Source organism: Amblyomma mixtum, chromosome 9 (assembly GCF_055824585.1).
Source record: "Amblyomma mixtum isolate Tamu chromosome 9, ASM5582458v1, whole genome shotgun sequence".
Lineage (NCBI taxonomy): Eukaryota > Metazoa > Arthropoda > Arachnida > Ixodida > Ixodidae > Amblyomma > Amblyomma mixtum.
In genome coordinates this window covers 36,744,625-36,767,746 of record NC_143020.1, presented here as the reverse complement: position 1 = coordinate 36,767,746, position 23,122 = coordinate 36,744,625, and the positions used below count along the sequence as shown (strand labels likewise).

Sequence of the window (23,122 nt, the reverse complement as noted above, 5' to 3'; positions counted from 1 at the left end):
GGGAATCGAACCTGGGTCTACAGAGTGCGAAACGAGCACGCTACCACTCCGCCATGCCAGCTCTTTTTTTTTCTTTATTGCATGGAAGAACATCCGTAAAAAGGGGGAAAACTTCAATCAAACTGGCTCGCGTCTCAAGTTACCGGGCTGCTTAATACGAGCCCGCCATAGCCCTAACTCAACATTGCATCCCCATCAGTCCCAACAATGCACAATAGGTCATTATCTACTTTACCTTCATATGTCTCTCGAAAGCCTCCCATCACTCCTGGTGGAGCGGTGCCGCAGTTAAGCGATGATCCACTGCCCTGCGATGGCCGCTGCTGCTGTCGTCGAAGGTTACGCACCCCAGGTTTCTCTTCCCGGGGAACCGCTCGCGACCAATCAACAATTTAACAGCCACCTGCCACGCTGTATTGCTTGCTCCAGATCCGGCAAGCACGTTGGGAAGCGACCATAAGGCTACATGATCCGAGTGTACGCCTGCGCCCTAGTTTGCCTTTATTGAAAACTTTCGTGGATTTTTCATTCACGCTGAGCGACGTCAACGCCGACCGTGACGAGTAAGCCGGATTTCCTGCGACGCGAACTCCTTAACCCTGTCGCGCCATAACACAGCGATGGCGGGAATACGACGGACAAAACAGGCGGGCGCTATTAAATATATTTCATTCTTCCAGTTTTGCGCCGATTTCTGTCAGTAAGCAGGGCAGTTCACGGGCGCCGCCTTGTCACTGAACCCGAATGATACGAAGGCTTGTTGCTGGGATGCTTTCTTTTTATTTGTATTTAATAAATTATTCACGTCGACCCCCACACGCTCAATGAGCGTGCATTGTATTCCGCGTGAGGATCTGGCGTTAATCTTGATAAAAAACAGGCAGGTGAATGGAGCTGTCTCGAGGCTGCAAGACCGCCAACCCAGGGGGTGTCGTGGGAAGGGCGTGTGTGGTCTGGCGCAGCTTCAGCAATTGAGCGTTACAGAGTGCTCTGCTCATTGAGCAGCCTTGACTTGCAAAGCGCCTCCGTGGCTGCTTCAATGTGCTACGAGGGCCTAGGGACTTGTAGACGGCGGTCCCCCTTGCCCTGGCAGACGAAGGCTAATTGGGTAACTCAGGGCTTCGGCCATAACGGCGTAGGTGGTGAATGCAGAGTTACAACGACATTAGGGAACGTCAGGTGGTTGAAGTTATTCCTAAGACTTGTACGATGGCACCTCTTTGTTTTTGTCTTCTTTCACTTCCATCTTGCTCGTTTCCCTCACGGTGCGCTTGAGGTGTCCACCGAGAGGTTCGTAGTTAAATCTGGTTTCTTTTGCTGTTATGTTTGCAATTTTTTGGCAGTGAAATGTGTGTGCACTGACTTGTGGACGGCTGCCGGCAGCCTCTATCTAAAGCTATCCAAAATGTGACGCATTCTGTGTGGGCCCGCCAACTCCACAAAGTCATGGGTGTTCAAAGCGTGCGTGCAAGCCTCTAACACACACATCAAACAAAGATTAAACACCATAGAAATTGTATCGAAAAATGTACACAGTTTCAGGTAAGCCCATTGTTAGACCAAAGTTGCGAAACAAGGTCGTGTCCCTCTATAACGAAGCAACAACAACGAAATTAGAGCGGGGCCCTTTTGGCTTTGCATAACCAGGTCTCCCTGTAGACCTTAGTAGACAAAGGAATACCCGCCCAATTTCACACAGAAGCATAATAATAGTGATATACATATTAGTCATGCAGTACAGAGAGTTGCAATCATTATTATCATGAAAATGCTTCTTCGTGTATTGAACAACATAATCCTCGCAACAATTGGACAGTACGGTGAGGGTACTTTATTTCTGAACTGATGTACAGCAAAACAGGAAATACGCCCAGAAACAAACTCGTACGGAAACTGGCTACAAATCTTTAGCCAATACTGGTGATTTCACGCGCACAACTCTGTCTCAAAAACTAATATGTTTAAGTTGCTTGAGTGTGACGATGCTCATATTACCTCAACTCACTTTCAGACTCATTTCATGGTAGAAGCTCGAACTTCAGTCGAAGCTGGTCGTCTTGCACGTAGCCGTCATGGATGAGATCTTGGATGGACAGCCATTTGGAAGAAATGAATGGATATTGTACATGTCCATTCCGCGGTCTCTGGCAACAAGGATTTGAGCCATCGGTACGCTGCCGTTCTAGCACACGTGCTACGCCTCCCTTTGGATGCATGACAAGAAGTTTGAACCCCTTCCTGAACGGCCACTTAGCAACGTCGTCCATGACGCCTTTGTGCAGGATGAAGAGTGCACGCAACTCTGCACTGTCATTCTTATTGCAAACATAGAAACCGGGGGAGATACAGTAACCTCGGAGGTATACCGCCTCACTCCTAAAAGCAGCCACATCTTGCTTCACTGTTGTATCTGTTATCAGTTTTACATGTTGCATGACAAACTCGCATTCTGATGCCTGTAGGGGAGATGATGTGGGCACTACTTTGTCTACGCAGACCATTGCACTGTTACTTTCTGCCACTTGCTCCGTAGCCCTCGTGGAGTCGCCTGCAAGGTGACAGTCGTTGCCACGCTTTTCTCCAGCCACTTTTGCACACCAATCTTTCAGTAGTGTTTCCAATGAACGTATACTGTTGAAAATGGTGCTGAGAGCATCACTGCTTGAAATGAAACGCTCCTTCGTTTCTTGGCTAACCGCTACCACTTCATCCGAATATTTTTTCAGGCAGTCACTTTGTTGAATCGTTCCTTGGGCCATATTTATCCCCACTGTGTCCTTCACGCTACTTATGCCTTGAGAGACTTCTCTCACTGCTTCGCGGCAGTTGTTCACCGCTTGACTGATTTCGTTCAGTCGGTCGCTGTTGGTGCTACTTTCAAAGAGCACCCGCTCCAGAAGTTGCTTCAGCTGACCGCCCTGCAGTTGCAAGGCTTTTCGGATGGATGTAAAAATTCCAGTCTCGTCCTCGCGGCTTGCACCCCCTTCGCTTTCGGATGCGGGAGACGTTGATGCAGTGCCACACTCCGACCTCCAGTGTGCACATATGTGGGAGCACAGAATTGTATTCGAACACTTTGGGCAGCCAATAGAGTGGTGTCGACATTCACGGTGGAAGTGCTGCAGGATTTTGGATGCAGGAAGCACTGCTCCACACCCGCTTTCTTCGTTCCAACACTTCACCTGCGAGAGTAAAAGAAAGGAGAATTTTCAGAGCCATCGTATTTAAGGATGTATGATCTCGGTTGTCGTGATGGTCTTTTAAAATTTAAGCATCTAGTATAACCGATACAAAGGGCAACTAAGGCATTTTTAACTGACCGTCAGGAAGAGTGCTTAGTTTAAATTCCCATAAAACACATTCATATTTTAGGGGTTTTGCTGAAACTGTAGGATTATCTCTATTGCTCAGCGAGATCTGCTAATGAGAAAGCTTGCGCCGCCGGACTACGCGTGATTCAGCCTGAGATAATGTCTTTACAACCAGCACCTTCCTCTCGCTAGATTCATGGTCCTGAGTCTAGAGAAACGCCTAATTTCATCACGGGACCACAGTTTTCAAGCCCCACAAGCATCACTTTGGGGAACATTCATCTTCATCAAATCGGACGCGCAGTCGGGAGATGATTCCGGAAGTTTTGAAAGATAAATGTGACGTGAGAACCTACAAACCATGAAAAAAATATGTGAGCAAAGAGGAAACAAGGGCATCAGTTTAAGAACAAAAATTCGCAGCGATTACGCTAGCTCTCGCTTAATGTCTAAATCAGCACTTCAAGCCTAAGCGTATCGTTCCAACATCTGTAAGTCTGGTTGAAACAATTACGATAAAACTACAAGGAATGTCTTGCAGAATACAGTCGCAGAAACAGATTTTTAGCATAATGGGTTTTATGACTTTTGCACACCATAAGTAGAGTGCTGAAGACAAAGAAATATTCCTTTTGCGCAAGCATCATACCCAAGGCTTGCAGCGCGCTGATGTCAGTGACGCACTGAGAAAAAATGGCATATGGTGAGGTAACCGGCTGTTAGGCCGTTGACTAGCGCTAACTAGATCACATTGTATATTGAAAGTGCAGGATTATTTTAAGCGCACAATGACACACCTATGTGTGTGGTGACCGTGTTTGTGCTTTACGAGTGCCGAAAGGACTGCTCTACGGTGTGAAAGTAGTTTTGGAGGAAACTGGACCATGTTCGAGTGTGGCGCGTTAGTGGTGCGCGGCCCGAGGGTGTTCTTATTTTGTACGACTTGTGGGGTTTGTGCATGGTTCTGACTTCCGTCGTCCATGTAGCGTTCAGGAACTAACGTTCTAGCCCGGACGCATTTATATATGTGGCATCCGAAACGCGATTTATGTACTCGATCACCTCAGACAGCTTTTTCACTAATCTTAGAACCGCTGCTACTGCGCAGACGCCCAACATGACGCTGTTTACAGCCCCCCCCCCCTCGCCATAGCATCTTTGTCATGAGAGAAGACGGCTAAGTTTGCGCGACATACGTGGACATGGCCGCATTGAAGGTTTCTAACATGATTATGTGGTAGTGGAGCACGGCGCATTCGGCGCATTTCTGAAAAAAAAAAAAACCAGCGCCGCGCCGAAGCGATCTCGCCAGCGCGCTCTATTCGAACAGGGAAGAAGGAAAACCCGGAGAGCACCCAGCATTTTGTGTGTTGCTGCCCTCGCCCCCATAGATTCGTCCAGAATATCGGGCTAGTTTCTACTTCATGATGACGGAGAGCGCTTAGCCTTGAGTGTGCTAAATGATGCCCTCTCTCTCTTCGCTCATGTGCCAGAGGCGGCGCAACACAAGAAAGATCTCGAAGAATCTCGAAACCAGTGTCCGCGCCTGACAAATGGGGACGCGCGCCCGGCGCGAAAGAGAGAAGGAAATGGCACAGCTGGTGCTATGTGTATGTGCGTTCCTGCTTTGGCGCGGAGAACGAACAGACGTGGAGCTTGCCTATATATGAAGGGCGTTCACCGCTGTCTCTGAACACGAGCCGCCGTTTAAGCTTCAGAGAAGCGCGCCCGCTCAACTCCCGGGACAGTACCACTCGCCCAGCCACTGTCCAACGAGGCAACGCGCTAGTCAGCGGGACAGCACCGTCATGAACCTCTGTTCATCGGGCTGTCGGTGTGCCTGGTGAACAAATTGTGCTTTGTTTGTTTGCCTTTATCTTTTGGTTAGTCCACTTGAAGTGCAATAATTCTTTTGCATTGTAATCTTTCTCTAGTGTAACTTGTACGAATTACATAGGTTTGCTAGTCATTTTGTGTGTGCTCGTACGAGTGACTGTGAAATCCTCTGTATCTTCTCTTTTCTGCATAAAGTTTGTTTTCTTTCTGAACCTTTGATGTGTGGTATGCGATTTTTGCAAGCTTCACGGAAACGAAATGCACAAGGACCATGTTGCCCCGGTTAGCGCCCGTCCTGCGGGCACCCTTTCCAAACAGGCGAACTCCACAGATACGTTTGCGAGCGCTAGATGACCTACATAGAAAGATTTCGATCTTGGAAATTTTGAGAGACTAAGCGCACAACATAGCCGCATGAACAAACTGTCACCTCGTGCTTTCAGTTGCTGCGCAGTGTGTTGAGACCCCATTGCTCGTAAGTTAAGTTGTGAGGTCATTAATAAAAGGCGCGGCCGGGGACGAATTATAAACGGGATAAAAAACGACTTACGCTCCTAAATGCCGCTACTGTTGTGTAGTGCGCAGCCATGCGAGCGGACGACGCTTACCGTCAGTCGGCGTACTACACGCCTTCTTAATGTTGAGCTTCGCTCGAAGTAGCGCGGTTTTTGTGGACGATGTTCGGTATAAAGGAATGGCGTTACGGCTGCTGTGCTGGGTAGTTGTCACTTCATCGCTGTCCATGCGAGACATTCACTAAAAGTGATTCCGCAGGCTTAGAGTGAAGCTGATTACTTACAACAAATGATACTTGGAGCATTTTCATGTCTGCATGCCGAGCTTCGAGCGTACCACAATTTTATATGTAAGACTGATTTAATTGTGACCTTCGGGTAGTATGAACGCGTTGCCATGCATACGTTATAACAATTATTTTAGTTTACAGTACCGTGGAACCCTTCAAAACGATTGCACGCCATCTTGTGAAGGCTGCTTGATGCATGGTATTGCTACCATGATAATCCACATTAGTGTATCTATTTATTTTTGCCGCTTTTCTATGTTAAACAAACCGGTAGAAAATATTTTGGGCTTCTTAAGCTTTGTGAACAGGTTGTAAACAACTGCGCACGATGTGTATGTGAGCGTTTTGTGTGGTGTCTGCGTGCAAGTACACAATACGTACAACAACCTGTGCTGCCGCAGGAGCATTAAGCCTTGCCATTTGAGATAATGACATTAAAACATCAATAAGGAAACCCTTCAGAGGATGCAAAGACTAGCATTCAGGCGATCAATCCGCTGGCTCGAAGAGGCGGAGCGCTCAGCAGGTCTCAGCTGCATGAAGCCCGATCACAATTTCACGCCTCAAGGGATCAAATTAGGGTTCTCGCACATCCTTCGAAGCTTTCGCCAATCCGTAGTGTCATCTTCCCACTATTTTACAACCGTACCAGACGAAATATTGTCTGTAGGAACAGATCCATCAGACACAGCAGCTGTCGCGACGAGGCGCGCGCCGAGCTGTCAGGAGGCGTGTAGTGGCGGCGTGATCACGTGATTAAAGACGGAAGCCCCCATGATACGGGGCTGTAAAGCGTCTGTTGTAAGATTGCCGGAGCCCTCTCCCGTGCTTGGGCTCCACTCTCGGGCCTATTGCACAGCGTCACTCTGACTGAATACGTGGAGGCTCAGTGCTGCTTCTCCCGACAGCTGGTGTCAACACTGGATGGGGTCGTGAGCACGTTAAGTACGACGGTCGCAGGGTGGGCCTCATTACAGCGGCACGGACGTCCAAGCAATTCGCGCCATGTTGAATGCGGCGCGTTTTTCTCAAAAGGATACTAAAGCAGAATACTAGCTTCACGTGATAGAAAATTAATTTTTTTTTTGAAAACGAAGGCTTAATCAGCCAAAAAATTGTGTAGGAGTAAAGCAAAGTACAGCCTTTGTCAAAAGTAACCAGGCTGCATAGTTTGCTTCTAGCTCGTACAATGGAGCCCTTACAGCTTCCCTGAAACTGAAATGGCCGTTAAAGGTAAGGACTGGGAGTCTTCTTATCTTCCAACACGTTTTCATCTTTAGGAAAGCCACAAGGGCTCCACTATGCAAGCTAGAAGCAAACCATGCAGCCTGGTTACTTTTGACAAAGACTGTACATGTAGCTCCACCCCATGATGATTCGTACAATAGCAGAGCGTTACGTAATTATACGTTTTCTCAGCAATTGCTATACGCAATCATTAGGGACCTTATGTCAGTATTATATGAAAGCAGCGGTGTGAGCGTATGGCCAAGAATGAGAAGAGTTTCGTAAAAAAAACGGTGCAAAACAGGCCACGGAGAAAAAAACTGTACGCAAAAAGGAGAGCTGAATCTTTCGTCTCACATTCTGTGGACTGAGGTTGCTTGGAGCGTCGGCAGCAGCATGTGAAGAAGCGCAAGCTCTCAACTGTATTCGTTCTGCATTGTGCTTTCTAAGTGGCCGGTGAAACGCTATCGCTCTTAGTTAAGCTGTCAGATCAGCTACTTTGTGCAGGCTGCACGCGTTATTGAACTGCAGTGTTTTTTTTTATTAGTATGCTCCGACGCACACAGACGCAAGCATGCATGTCATCGACGTGTTAAGCCCGTGGCGAGCGCGTGCTATCATGCTTTGCGCTCAGTGGTAAGGCGAATATGCACGGAGATATGCTGAAAATTACCTCAGAAGTACCACATGCATGCAACATCAATTCGAATCAATAAATAGTTTCCCAACACGGGCCATATGCATAAGGCGGAGAAATCGCCAACCTGTCACTTATACGCAAGCACCAGAACAAAACGAACCCTCGCTTCCAAGGGATGGAATCACAGGAGGAGCAGCTCAGAGGCGCATCTACAGCTTGGCATCATGGGCTGGGCCTTGAAGGTCGCAGCGGCCCAACAGTGTCCAGTCATACAGAGCGGCCCGAGGGCCCGTCGACATCCTGTTCAACTCCCCTGCCTCTTCAACCACCCTAACCTGATCCACTGAAGTGGGTCTAATATAAAGTTATTGCCAACAAACCATATGCATCTAATACGTGAGGCGCCGGCTCGTAAGACAGGACTTAAGCTCCTCACATTCTAGTGAGCATGTTATAGGGTGAAGCTGTGGCATACAGATGTTATTTTAAGTTAAACTGGTATTACCGGCACGTGCGTTTCCTCGAGAAAAGCGTTTAACGAACTGAAGCATATTCGTAAGGAATACGCGTATTTCGTGCTGACAGCTGCAGCCAACAGGCGGCAGACTGCAGTTGGGCGCAACATAACGTGGTTCTTTAAGCCTTACAGCCGACAGGAAGCGATTCACGAACGTGGAAATCGGAAAAACAACAGCACAGTCAATCGTAAGAGATGTCTGCGATGACACTTGCTGCGTATTAGAGAACAAATGTGCGATAATTGGCAGCACAGTGAGCCGTTTCATTTGAAATACGCTTTACATTTTGCACTGTGTTGTGGTTTCAATTATTACGTTAGAGCGTGAATGCTGCTCGCAGGCTTTTAGGATACTTCACAGCATACGTGTACACTTCATGACAGCGACGGCACACAGCACACCGAAAACCACACGCTCGCGTTACCGTCGCCAAGTTGTACATGCGTGAGCGCAATCATCAGTTTGTTTACAGTCTGAGGCTGCCCTCGTTAACTTTACGTTGTTTGTTTGGGAGCCTTCTCTACACTATAGAACCAACCATTTGGTGCTGGTGGGGCAGAGTTGGACGGCTGAGGCGGCCTGAACTTGCACCTGGCCACCGTGAGGGCGAGCTCAATAGGTCATGGAACCCGTGGGCTGACTTCGGTATCTTGCCGAGTTTTCAGTCGTTGAAAGTTGCGCCCCTGATAGGTTGCAGAGCTTCGTTGCAAATGCGTTGTAGCAAGAAGGTCCCTGAATATCATTTTTCGCATTTGGTTTCAATGAGAGATGCATTCCGAACATTCATTTGTGATTTTCTGAGGTATATTTCCACTATTCAGGGCAAAAAAAAAAACATGCCAATAACTTTTCTTAATAATAATGTATCCTCTATGCAGGGCTTGATATTTCCCTATAGTGTCACTTAAGCTTGGCATGGCTGCGACACTCTCGCAGCCATGCCAAGCGTAAGTGTCGCAGCGAGACCGTTTTTTTTTGTGTCCATGCCATGTAAACGGCTCACTTCGCTAAAGATTTGCAGCAGGAAGGCTGCGCCATGAGGGACTAGATTGAAACCCGACTGCTTCTAAAAATGAATGCGCCAGTAAGTCACGTCGCACCCGGAAATCACGTCGCGGTGAAGCGAGGGTGGAGACCCTGGGTTGCATTAAGAAAAATTCACTCGGACACCTAATTTCACTGCGTGCTGATAATGCGACGGAATTAGCAGTTGTTGAATCCTCTGCAGAAAGCGACAACACATCCGGTCTGGGGATGTAACGACACCATTTTCCTTGCTACGTTCCAATCAGCTGACATGATGTCACTAGCCTGGAACATAACAACCATAGAGAAAATTAAAACGCCCCAACTGCATTCACAAAAGAATAAAACAGGCTGGTTCCTCCGCCTTGCCCATTTTCAACTAAACCGGCGCCGTTATTAAGCTATAGCGAACAGAGCTGAAAGCAACATGTGGGCAAGCAAACCCCTTCAGAGCATTTGTGCCGAAAACAGGAAAGCGCACCTCAAGTAGGTTTAGGCTTCGAAATATAAGTGCGCGATTTTTTTTAAATAAAATTCAAATTAACCTGTGCTGACGAAACACAGGAGGACAAGATGCACAGACTGACAATGACGGTTACCAACTGCCGGCTCCCTTTTTTGTGCATACAGAGATGGTATAACTTGCAGGCGGAAATGTTCGCGTGACAACAGAGCTAGCTTAACATGACACGAGGCTGATTAAAAGATCAGGACATGGTCGACACCTTCCTTTCAGATGTTCTCTTTTTTAACCAGTCTTTGCTAGGGAGCCAGACTTTTTACTGGTCCTCTCGGAAAAAATAAAAAAGAAACATAAAAGAAACGGAGAGGGTGCCCGGACCACCAAAGCTCTGCCAGGCTTAACGCCAATTCAAGATAAATGAAGAAAGCCACGGCACGGATCGCTTGAGTTCAGTAAAAACAATCGTTTTCAGACTTCTCCGATGTCATCCTAGCGAGGTTGTTATAGCAATTCGCCCCCCTATAACTATAACACACTACGTCAGTTCTCCGCCGCTCCTTAAACAGATTTCTAACCTTGCAAATTTTAAAGCGATAGAGTGAAAAATCTCACTGGGCGGTACACCCACCATACGCGTCGTTGTGAGTGGAGATTACTGATTGGTCGAGAACGTAGAGGGGTAGAAAAACAGTTTCCCAGAAAAGACAAAAAGGCTGTCAAGCGGAATCGAGCCACTGTCCTATGTGCATGGAGCCGAGTGTACTAAATCTACGTTGGTTGAGCGGGATAGAGCAGGCATTGTACAAGCGCGTCACACAGCAGAGTAGACAAGTTGCATTACGGGAGCAGTTAGTTAATTATGACCACTAATCAGCATTACGAATTAGAGTACGGGTGATGGGGAGGTCGTCAAGCCGATCACCCAGATTTTTCTCCTTACCTCCCTCATCACTATGATGGAAAACAAAGGTATTATTATTATTATTTGTATTAGTATTAATAATAATAATTTGTGTATTATAAAGCAGCATTTGACGGCAACAACCGTGCCAATGTCAGCAAAATGGTGCGCCAGTGGACCGTAAAGCGACTGTAGGCACCCTATTATGCCACAACGTCATACTCTCATGGGCAAATATTTGTCCGTCATGTTTGTATTTCGATATATCTGAAAATACCACCCAATAATTCAGAAGAAGAAGGTTTTATTTTTAAAGGGGTTCTGAAAGCGGGTGTCAATAAAGGTGCGGTATTCTTGGGAAGGAAAAGGAGGCCGCTACGCTAATATCCTTGAGCAAGAATTTTTTAATGCGTTTTGTAGAAGCTGAGTGTTCTGCAGTAAAAATTTTAATTTTGTTGTCTTCGCGCCTTTCCTGTCCTCTCGGCATTATTGGCACGTCAAAAATTGAGCGCTCTTCCGCCGGCCGTACTTAGTCTGGCCAACCGCCGGATGCCTATGTGCGCGGCAGTTCCCCGGCGGACGGAACTTCCCGACATGCCGTAGTGACGCTGCTAGCATTTAGTGGCTATTACCGCTCCGTGACGTCTAAAAGAATCTAATAGTCATTTCTTAACAGCGTTATAAAGGAGAGTGAGATGGAGTAGGGGGGGGGGGGGGGGGGGGCATTAAAAACTAGTCAGAAAGAGCGAGTCAGATTTGGCCTGCAATTGTTTGTTTCCTGCCACGTGTAGAAGTGTAGTGAGAGAGAGAGAGAGAGAGAGATAAGTTTAATGAAAAGAACCCGAAGAGATTGGCCGGAAAGATAAAAATTTAGCTTGTTACTCGCCATTCGGCAAGAGGAAGAGAAGAAGGTCATGATGGGTGACGATGTAGTGAGTTGGATATCAGAATATCTTCAGTCACATATCAGGTAATCACAACCATGTGTGGAAGTGTATTATTTAGCTCAGGTGTTAATGACAGGAAAACCAGGCGATTGAGCGAGTGTATGTATTACATGAAGAGAGGGTCTAGAGCCCTTTTAAAATCTGGCCGCGCTGATAAAGCCTATTGCTGTGCTCACGAGAGGATGAAGAAGGGATGACATGAAAATGAGGCGCGATCAATGGGTCTGGTGCGGCGGAAATATGATAATGTTTGCACCGCTCGAGCAACTTTAGTTATTGATGAGGCCATCTTCTTCATCTTTCCATGTCCCGGGTCATCCTTAGTTATCGTTCTTTCTCCCACCAACTGATTCTATTTATCTTGATGTAGAAGGGTTTTATAGCGCAAACAAGGACACGGCCAAGAGAGACGAAACGCAGACACAAGCGCTAACGATGTGACTCAGTAGAAGGTCAGAGATGCAAGAAGATGAAGAAACACCGAAAGAAGGGTTCACTGAATAAGAAATGAACTTCATAAGCAATAGATGAACTGCCAAATCGCCCAACAGAAAGTTTTAATGATTCTATTTGCGGTTCCATATTCTTCATTCAACAGTCTACTTCAATTTGACACCATTCTGTGCAGTCAATCGTTATCATTGTAAGTTTTGCTGAGTCATTTCGAATTCCCTTTCTCCCTCCTCTCTCTGACCAGTGGCGATAGGGAGTTATAATAAGGGAGTAATTACTCATTGGCATCCACCCAAGCGCAGCCATACGGCTACAAAGGAAAGCTATACAGCTTTCTCAGAAACTTCGTAGTTAAAGAAAAATTTGTCCTGGTCCGGGGTCCCCTAAAACATTTGACCGGGGTCCGGGGTCCCCTAAAACATTTGACCAGCGATAGGGAGTTCCTTCTCTACGCCTGCCGACCATGCTTTAGCTATTCCTAACAGTCCTACCGACCGTAATCGTGCCACCTGTCACAGTTGTTAGGTGAAGGATTGACGCGGCCGCCTACACTGGACACTTCTTCCCTTTTTTGGCCCAGCTAATGCAGTGGAATTAAAAAGCGAAATACGCAAGAACATCCTTTTGGGAATCATTGGAAGGCTGTATTCTCCGCGTATTGCTTGGAAGTAGAGGTAATTAGCACAAAGGGAATGGCGTGACAACTGATTCAAACTCAGTTCGAACCTTCGTCGCAGATTAGGTTAGGACCTCAAGGGAATAAAAAAGAAAGGAGGATGAAGGATTAGGTACGAACTGCGGTTGAAAAGGCTATGAAGGCTGTCGCTGGCGAATAAAGGTAACCGTAGCTTGGCCTAGAATATATGCACTAAACAATGTACTCCATATCTGACGCGATGAGAGCTATAAGCCTATACAATGAATTAGCGCTTCAAAGAACTTTAGGGGCCTTGAGATAATGTTCGCTATCTCTCCGTGTGCCCTTCTCTCACGGTACCTTCAGCTGGATACTTCTAAGGCACACCGTGCGATAAACGCTTAACGCTGTACTCTCCTCTCCCGTCTTTTTTCCCATGGTTCCTGCTCCGATTTTCCCACCACAGATGCCCATGTACTTAAGACAACCTCCTATACGTTACCACAAACTTGGACAACTTGGCTAGAGCTAGGTCGCCTAGAGTACCAGTTCCTTCACTTCCTTCAGGCTGCGCATATTCTGCCGCTTATTTTGTCGTCGTGGATGGATGGATGGATGGATGGATGGATGGATGGATGGATGGATGGATGGATGGATGGATGGATGGATGGATGGATGGATGGATGGATGGATGGATAGGAGCGCCCCCTTTGAAACGGGGTGGTGGCAATTGCCACCATGTTCAGCTTTTCTTTCTTCATTATTATTTTTTTTGTTTACTGTGTTCGCAATTCTCATTAAGATTCTCCATCACCTTTGCCTACGGTTTCCTACAATTCTAACCTTATGCCACATCTCTGCTTTTCAGCCACCAATCTTCCAATCGCTTTTTGCTGACTTCCACTGCAGATTTATTTACATGACCATTGTTATCTTTAAACCCTAGGGCCTCGGGAAGAGTGACTGTGCCTGCATCGACATCCGGATGGATACCATCACATTTGATTATGAGGTGTTCAATTGTTTCCACAGATCTACCACACACTGCACATGTGTCATCTTCTTCGTTAAATTTCTTTTTGTAGCTGCGCGTTTTAAGACACCCTGATCTAGCTTCAAAAAGTAGGGCACTGCCTCTTGAGTTATCATAGAAAAATTCTTTCCTGATCTGCCTTTTCCAGAATCGATATTGTTCTAAACTATGTTTCTTTTCCATTGAATTCATCCAATTTTTAACTTCCGCGTTTTTAACCTGTCGTTTAATGCTCTTTCTTTCTCCGTCCTCATGACCGGCATACTTACTGGTTAGTTTTCTAGTTCTTTTCCGCCACTGTGAGTCAACGTTCTTTCTGTATAAATATTTAAATACCTTAGCTGCCCATCTGTTATCGTCCAATTTCCTCAGGCGTTCTTCATATAGTATTTTACTCTTAGCTTCCCGTGCCTCGAACGATGCCCAGCCCATATCCCCTTGTACTGCCTCGTTTGTGGTTTTGCCGTGGGCACCTAGTGCTAATCTTCCAACAGCTCTCTGATTTACGTCTAATCTCGACTTAACTTCTGCCCTTAAGCACAGAACCGCATTACCGAAAGTAAGTCCCGGCACCATTATTCCTTTCCAAATACCTCTTAGTACTTCATATTTGTTGTACCCCCATAATGCCCTATGTTTCATTATCCCGGCGTCTCTTCGTCCTTTTGCCCTAAGAGCCTGTTCATGCTTTTCCGTGTATATCTGCCCTTCGTTTAGCCGTATCCCGAGGTATTTGTATTCGGCCACTTTCGGTATTTCGTGGCCTTGTATTGTAAGCACCTAATCAGTTGTATCGTTAAAAATCATCACACCTGATTTAGTTGCGCTAAAACTGAATCCTAGAGCGTCTCCTTCGTCTCCACAGCAATTAACCAAAGTTTGTAAATCTTCCTGGCTAACGTTCTCCGAAGCGCTGCCATGCGAATACAAAGAAATCTACAGAGCTTATACAGAAAGTTCTTAATTCTAGAAAAACTTATCCACATCTGGCAGTCCAGCTTGATATTACCACTTGCCGAGGAAGAGCCCGATCATTTAAACAACTCGAAAGGATGAGAACTGGCTACCCGAGATTATAAAGAGCAACAATTAAGTTAAAAATTATTCTCATTAACTTCCTGTAGCGACACATGGACTATGAGAGACGCCGCAGTTGAGTGAGCCGGATTCCTTCAGACCACTTGATATTCGTTCACGCGCAGACACCTGACACAACCCTGACGTTTTTCGGCTTCGCTTCCATTCAGATATCGGTTACTCTATTTGCATACAAATACCCTTGCATCAGCGGCTGTAGGTGAGAGCTGTTGAGCCAGCGTTGTGGCCGCATCAACCAAGGAACATGGAGCGATGTTAGTCTAAGACGGTTGAGACAATCACCGAAAGCACAAGATAACGAAGTAAACACTGAGTAGCATTTTTCCAAACCGAAAACGTGCTCGTAGATCAAGCAGAGTGAACAATGGCGTCAAGCTCGTGATAATACCAGTGAACCTTGCCCTCAGCAACATCTTATCACGCGATGAACGTCAACCGCACAGCCCAGCGCACAGCCCGAGATACCCGCCTCCTGCTCAAAATCTGACCGTTATTCCGCTCTTGAACGAAGAAATCGGCAGCCATTGAACGCCGTGCCTGACACATTTCGCTCTCTTAACGCACAAGCCGTGCTTATTAGTGCTGGGTGCCAGACATTTTCTAGCAGTAGATCTGAGCCCACTGTCACATCGATCGGCTGTGGGAGACTGTCAGGATTTCGCATTCAGGCTGATTGCTGCAATAAATATAAACAGGACTATTTTCCCTAGAAGGTAAAATTAGCTCCCATCCTAGCTGCACGGAAACCCGACCGGTGTCCATTTCTAGCGTTTAGGTGTACATAACTGCGCTGCTCAATTAGGTTCAAAGCTTCGAAGAATTTATTTACATTTTTGGAAGCATTTACTCCCAACTATTTGTAATATTGGAAACACTAAATTGTTTCATTCAGATATACGCGGCTGGCCGTTAAAAAAGCTTGATTACGTCGCTGTTGGTATTTCCGAACAGGGTACATTACGACTGCGGTCGCTAGAGAAAGTGATCATTTTTGCAGTTGCAGCTTATCCCTCCTTTAGTTCGCCTGACTTGGCATGCACATTCGTTGCATTTTATTTAACTATGGATGGCGTTTCAACACAGTTAACCGCAAGTTATAGTTTTCTGCGTGGCGTTTCACCTGCAGGATCTTTTCGACCCGTACTAACCTTGACAATTCTGAGAGAACCAAAGAATGTGAAATGAAACTGCGCTTTATTCTAAGCACACAAGCAGCTCATACCCTGTTGCGCCAACCGGATGAAAAGCAAAAATTGGAATTAATTCGCGAAAGCCCCATTCTTCCCTTCGCAACCAACTCACCTCTCTCCTGAGTAGCTCCTCGGCGCAGAACTTTTTAAGGTAGACGTCGCCTTCCTCAAACTGGCAGCCATCGATAGGACAGACGAAGGCGCCGTCCTGCGCACACTGCTGGTAGCAAGATTCGCACAGTGTGTGCGTGCAAGGAAGCAGTGCGGTTTTAACACGAACCAGTCCACAGGCGCCGCACACCCTGTATGAAGGAATAGGCTTCACAAACTTCAAAGGCCTCCAGTCCAGTTCTGCGGAGAACCCTACGAGCTGATGCTGGTATCCAGGAGGCATCGCCCACCGCGTGCACTCAGTAAGCGGCGTAGTCTTCGAAATGGCGTTTCCAGACCTCAAGCGGGCGTTGTTATCGTCCCTTTCTCTTTTTTGCTTTTTTCATCGCCATGGCGACAATCGTGTAGATATCTCGTAGTACTCCTGTCCGTTGCTTGAAGATGTGAGCGCACGAGGCGAGAGTGAAGCGTTGTAGTGCATCAGCGAGTTTTTTCTCGGATCTATCTCTTCGAACTAAAATGCTGTATTGCGGCTTTTCGATACATACGATCCGTGAGAGAGAATCGCCTATAGTTCGTTTGGACTAAACTCTTCATGACCGATGTGAAAGCCGCCCTCGTAACAGGAACCGAGGCGTTCTACTTTGGCCTTCGTGTGTGCCAATAAATCAAGGTACTTGGAAAGCATCAACCGCAGAGCTTCGGAGAAAAGCCTGCATAGAAAGGGCATACCAGGCAGAATCCAGTTACTCGTGTTGGCTGGAATGCTACGGAACACTTTGGATTCAAGATGTAGTCGCCTACGGCCAACGAAATGCGTTCACAATTGCTACAAGGGAATTGCGGCAACACAGAAATGCGGCAGGCTGCTTCAATAGCTCTAGCCTGTTTGTAACCTGAGCATAGACCAAAGTTACAGAAGAGCTAATATACTTGGCTTTTATACATCGAATAAGAGATGTATCGAGCTAATTTTTATCCTTTTGTACCTATGTATATTTGGCTTATACTTTAGTCCAACGAACACGGGCACCCGTGCTGTGGACAGTTTACAAGTTCAAGCGCACATTGCACACTTTAATGGCATATATTCTATCTTTCCAGCGGTATTTGTTTTTAGGGCATTTAAGCAATGGAGCCGCACGACCTATATATGTTAACTCATATGAAATAGGACGAAAGGCATCGCGACATGTCATGTATGACGTCGCATAGCAGGCAACGTGAAACTTGGCCCCACAATATTTCAGCAGGGCGATAAAGCGCTGCTTCTTTACACAGCTTCTACGCTATTGCCGTGCGGGTTGCCTCGGGGAAGCCTTCTCGTGTTGCCCACACATAAAAAAAGCAAAAGCAGCCCTGGGAACCAAGGCTCATTGACCTCTGGCTCATATCCATCACGAGCAACAGCTGGATTTTATTAACGCATTTCAAGCGTTCACTCACACTTATTTAATTCTAAACGTGGCAGTTGTAAAGCCTTAAAAGGAAAAAAAATAGGCTTGAATTATCTTGCACCTTAGGAAAGAATTACATTATAATGAGCATCATAAAAGACAGATATACAAAATGCACACCGCGGAAAAGTCGCTGTCCTGCCGCTGTCGCTGTGGCTGTTGTAGTGAAATCAATAGAGTGATAAAATGGGAATCAAACGCCAAATCGCACAAGTGAACTACATGTCATTTGAAACATAATTGAGGCATTTTAACAAATACAGCCCGAAACAAGGGCCAAACAATGAGATATCACCAATCTATTCAAGCAGCAGGATATCATTGATATTATATTATGAGAAGCATCAAAATAGACGTCAGAAAATAATACAGTAATCTCATTTAACGAAAGCAATACATTTGTTTGTCGACAGTTTTTTCTTTCCTTTATAAATCCCTTGATCCCTCCTCGCCTGAGCAGCACTAACCAGAACATCCTTCTAATTAACTTCCCTGCCTTCCATTTTCCTCTCTATACATATATTTCTCTAATAAAGAAGAGAGTATGCGGTTCAATATTCGGCCACTATAGTTAGCACGTGAGTTAGGAATGATGTTTCTCTACAGTCTGTGCTGTATATGCCGCAATTAGTGTAGTGCTTAGTCAATGCACAAAAACGAAGTAGTGTTATGCTTTATTCTTTTTCTTGCATAACCTTTTTTTACAGCGTGAAAAATCCGCGGGAAGACTATGCAGAAAAGATGCTTAAAAGACGCGTCTTAAGTGCGTGCTATGAGGAAGTAAATATGCTGTTGGCGCTTTTCTTGTGCGAGAGGAAATATTCCGTTGCAATGGGCACTTGCGGTGCTTTAGATTAAAGTGCAAAAGTTAAAAGCCGAAGGGCGGAGCACTGTAAAACTTTGTTTTCGTTTAGTGGAACAAGACCGGCAATTTTTTATTACTAGATGAATACAAGAGTGCTTTATGGAAGCAAATTTTATAAATATTTCCCTCTGCCAGGTATTCCCATCGTCATCACCGGGTGCAGCATCTCACGCGTTCCCGTCTAACCACGCTGGCTTTGGTAGACGTTGGTGCTTAGAAAACTATGTTGCGGTCTTCAGTGAAATAACAAAATAGCGAAAACAAAGCAATCCTGTATATATAGCGTCTGTAGATTACGAACAAACATATGACAAAGCCTAAATTTCTCTAGCCATGCAGGCACAGTGTAACCACTGTGCAGAAGAGGTGTGTGTCAGCGTCTGGTAAATGTATATAGCAGTTGCGCGGCGATCATTGTCAATCGCAATGCGATTAATATAATACGTATGAGGAAGGATTAGAGAAAAGGATACAGGGTCTCACCATCACTATTCACAGCGCATTCATCGCAGGTAATCAGAATACTTTCATGGGTAGAAGTATCGGTTAATGATATCATTACCTTCATGTTCTGCAACGTAATTTTGCTGTCGCTATCCTCTTTCCTTTTCTCTTTCATCCCGTTTCTCTTACTTTCTCGTGCGCTAGCTCTGTCCTGACGTATATAGAGCGCGGCTGGTTTGTGTGTTTCGTGATCAAGAAAAATTCAGCGCCATTTCGGTCTGCTTTTTGTATCCGACGTATTTTTGATGGAGCAGGCTCTCCTTCGCAAAAAGTCGATCGCTTATGCCAGAAGATTTTTTCGTTTGCACAATAAAGCGGTCCACATGATTCACACAAATTACGCCCGACCGCCTTGACTTATGCTATGCCCGACATTGTTCGTGTTGTTAAGGGAGGTAGAGCATCAGCGATAGAGATTGTATGCAAATTAGGAAACATGTATATAATCGTTAATTTCGGTTTTGCTGTTGCAGAGTAAAATTTGAGAATATACGAAGCCAATTGCTAATGCATGCCGTCTTCGAAATGAGAGCGCTCTTTTCTTGATTACGGAAGAAAGTTTGAGCAACTGCGCACCAAATGAAAGCAGGGACGAAAAATGCTTGCGCTTGTGCTCATACCTCATGCTTGTGCTCATACCGACAGGATAAGATGCAATAGATTATGCCATGGTTTGAGAATGCTGAAATGAATATGTGTCACAGATAGGAGGTGATAAGAATAATACACAGGTATCATACTGTACGAAAATTAATATAAAGTTCACTTTTGAACGGAAGAGGAATAAGGTGATTGCAATGTTTTGCAAGAATGACTGCTCTGTAGCCAGCATTAGGGTCTCAGCTACAGCAGCAACGGCCCTATGATTTGAGCGTCCACCTCGCTTGCGAAACGGAGGGTGTTCACTCCCTGAGCCACCTTTGGTCCACAGTAGGACTGCATTCCGTGTACGCTTACACCTGCCTGGCACTTGGCCTTTCTACAAGAAAATTGTTAGCGTAAAGTTTCTGGAAGAACCATTGCCTTCATCGGTCGGTGATTCGTTCCAACATCAAATAAATTAAACCTGCCTCCCGCGGCAATGCTCCTTTCCTTTCCTTGTTGCTCGCAAATAAAGAAAGCCAGAGAAGAACAGCGACTTGCTGAAACCTCAGTAATGATCTGAAGCGAACTTCTTTCAAATCATCGCTTGAAGTTTCAGTTAAAGCAGTAGGCCGGTTCATACTCGGCGCTTAGATCGCACCAACTTGACCTCTCAGTGGAAAGAGCCCCGTTGTGAACACTGTATGCAGAAAGCATCTGCAGGCGGAGATATTTCAAATTGGGTTGGCCCCCGATACGAAAGAGCTGAATTTGCGGAGTCTCTTTCAGGTTTACCATGCTAAGGAACACGGACGCCAGGATAATTATTGTTTTACTCTTTTCTAACGGCACATGTCCGATGGCAGGCTCCTATCCATCTCTCGCAGCCGTGACCAACATTAAACCACTTGACATAGCGTTAATATAAACAATAATACATAAATGTTCACAACAGCGAACAGTGAGAGCATGGGGAAACTTTGTCGTATGATGCATTCATTCGCATTGGGGAAAATTTTCTGCAAAAAAGGTAGGCCTAAAATTGGCTCCTTAGCAAGCCTTCATTGTGTCGCTACTCGTGCAAAAAATCGTGCTTTGTTCTGTAGTCTAATTGGTAGATGGAAACATTTTAAGCGTCGCATTTCACTAAAATGATTAGATGCTAGAATTAATAAAATGTTTTACCTCTCCACCAGTTGTGGTGCATCACTCGTTTTAATGTTCGGTTGCTCACAAGATGGACACGGAAAGGAAGGATGGTCGCGGCACATGCGTTCCACCAGAGGCGAAATGAAAACCCCCCGTGTTCTTTCGGCAGCCATTCGAGAAGAAAGGTGGATCAACACGACGCACAGTTGCCGCGTGTATCAGGCATGAGATGATGTTGAACTTCTCTGTGGTGTCGGCGCCAGGCTTGTTCGTGGAGAATGGCCGCGAGCATGCGCAATAGTCCGAACAACACACTTCCTAAATCCTTACAAGTAGCGATCAGCTGAGAGGAGCACTATCATGCAGGCGTTGTGGCAAGCCTTACGGCGCAGAGATGTCACGTCACGTGACACATGGACCGTGGGCTTAAGGTATCTGGTGTGAAGACACCTTAAAAAAATAAAGCGGCCGAAATTATTCAGGATTTTTCAGGCCGGGCACATAACTTATTCAAAGAGTAGCTTTTGGGCCTTATACCACATATCCGATATTACACCTTATCTTATATCATGATTTGAAAACAATAGAGTGGAGAAATAACTATTGTTGGCAGCATGTGCACTAGAGCGCTTCTAACGGTAAAAACTGTATTCGTTTTTGAAGGTTTTTTTTTTCGACTATACGTAGAACAACGCTTATTCCTTCGAAGAAATCTTGCGTGCTAAAACAATGTGCTGTTCATCACAATGTACAATTGTGTTTTTGAGAACATCTACTTTTTTCGTCCTACTGAGCGGACGCCTCAGTTTTTTTGTCGAATTTTGCGTGACCTACACATTTCCTGCTGTACTATTTCCTTATTATGTGTGCCGTATTTGCAGGCGTACTTGGTGCATGTAAAATTTTTTTGCATGTTAACCTTTTTAAAATGCGTTTTTCAAAAATAAATTGAAGCGAATGTTTTCGTGATTGATGGCAAGTACCAGTTTTAATTTTTCTTCCCACCTATATTATGAGTTGCAGAAGAATAATAAATATATTTTTAAATGCGACTTCGAACACTGATGTGTGAAAAAGAAAGGTGACTAGCGGGAAGCAACTGACCCGACCTATATTCTTCCGAGGAAATAGGCTTAGCGTACCCCATTTTAGGCGGCAAAATAAAAGCCGGTGAAATATAAAAGCACCACGTGACACCGTACTCTATACGGAGGATTGCGGCCCTGTTACAGTGCATTCATCTGCGACTTGGTAAAGCGCTGCCAAAAGTGCGCCTCTTTATTTGCCGACGAGACATCTTCATTTGGTGTTGGCTCCGAGATAAGCGCTTTTTTGGTACTGGATTGTTGTGAGCTCTACACGCGAAGAAAATATAAATTAGGTAGGTGGAATTTCTTCGCTGTGTTTTTGTTATACATGCAATAACAAAGCTGCTAATTCGCATACCCTACGCTTATTTAAGTTTTTATTCCCCACATCGCCTATCAAAGTGTCGGTATTCAATATGCAAATTAGACGCGATCCTGCCATTTACTTAAGAAAACATTCTTTCGGGCCCTGCGAAAAGACTTTATGACGGCAATGAATAAGCACTGATTAGCTTTATCTGCATTTTTCTTTTTTTTTTCTTCGTAGTATATGTGTCCAAATCCGGCAGTATATTTTGTCGATTCAAATAAAGGTCTGGAGCTTCAAATTCAGATGATGGTTTGGTTTGGTTTATGGGGTTTAACGACCCAAAGCGACTAAGGCTATGAGAGATGCCGTAGTGGAGGGCTCCGGAAATTTCGACCACCTGGGGTTCTTTAACGTGCGCTGACATCGCACAGTGCACGGGCCTCTAGAATTTCTCCTCCCTAAGAAATTCTAGCCGCCGCGGCCGGGATCGAACCCGCGTCTTCCGGGTCAGCTGCCGAGCACCATAACCACTGAGCCACCGCGGCGGCTCAAATCCAGATGAAGTACTCGAAGTTCTTTGTGCTTCTCCTTGTCATCGCTGCACTGTGAGTACAACCTTATTGGCGGTAAAGTTCCACCTTTCCTTAGCGCAACTGTTAAAGAAGAAAACGTCCGTAAATCTTCTTTTAAAACACGATAATTATCTATCTCGACATAGAACTGATTCCTACTAGCTTTGTTAAAACATTCTTTTGTTCCTGTGCCTTGTGTACAAATGGAAGAAATGCAAGAAGAAAGGTGAGCAAAAAGATACTTTTTTTCATTTAGGCTATTTGACTCTGTCGACACCAAGGGGGCGGAAAATCATGCACTTAAAATATATTATCACTTTTTTAGGCACTCTAGTCAGCGCGCATGCGAAGTTTCAAAACAGAGAGAAGCTTAAACGCTTGTACTACCGACATTGCTCA

At 45.5% G+C, this 23,122-nt stretch overlaps 1 protein-coding gene across 1 annotated transcript; it reads right to left on the bottom strand.

Moving 5' to 3' along the window:
• Positions 1–1,808: 1,808 nt before the first annotated feature.
• Positions 1,809–16,538, bottom strand: LOC149328749 (TNF receptor-associated factor 4-like). Its single transcript, XM_089561813.1, has 2 exons — positions 16,198–16,538; positions 1,809–3,182 (listed from the first exon to the last, which is right to left on the bottom strand). Exons 1-2 carry the CDS (start codon positions 16,477–16,479, stop codon positions 2,019–2,021), a joined length of 1,446 nt encoding a protein of 481 aa, XP_089417939.1. The 5' UTR covers positions 16,480–16,538; the 3' UTR covers positions 1,809–2,018.
• Between the last annotated feature and the right edge of the window lie 6,584 nt (positions 16,539–23,122).

Bases quoted from the DNA above. Each gene is read 5' to 3' on its own strand.
- LOC149328749 (XM_089561813.1), bottom strand. From the start codon at position 16,479: ATGCCTCCTGGATACCAGCATCAGCTCGTAGGGTTCTCCGCAGAACTG. The intron at 3,183-16,197 runs GTGAGTTGGTTG...TTACTCTCGCAG, and splicing joins AGGAGCTACTCAGGAGAGAG to GTGAAGTGTTGGAACGAAGA.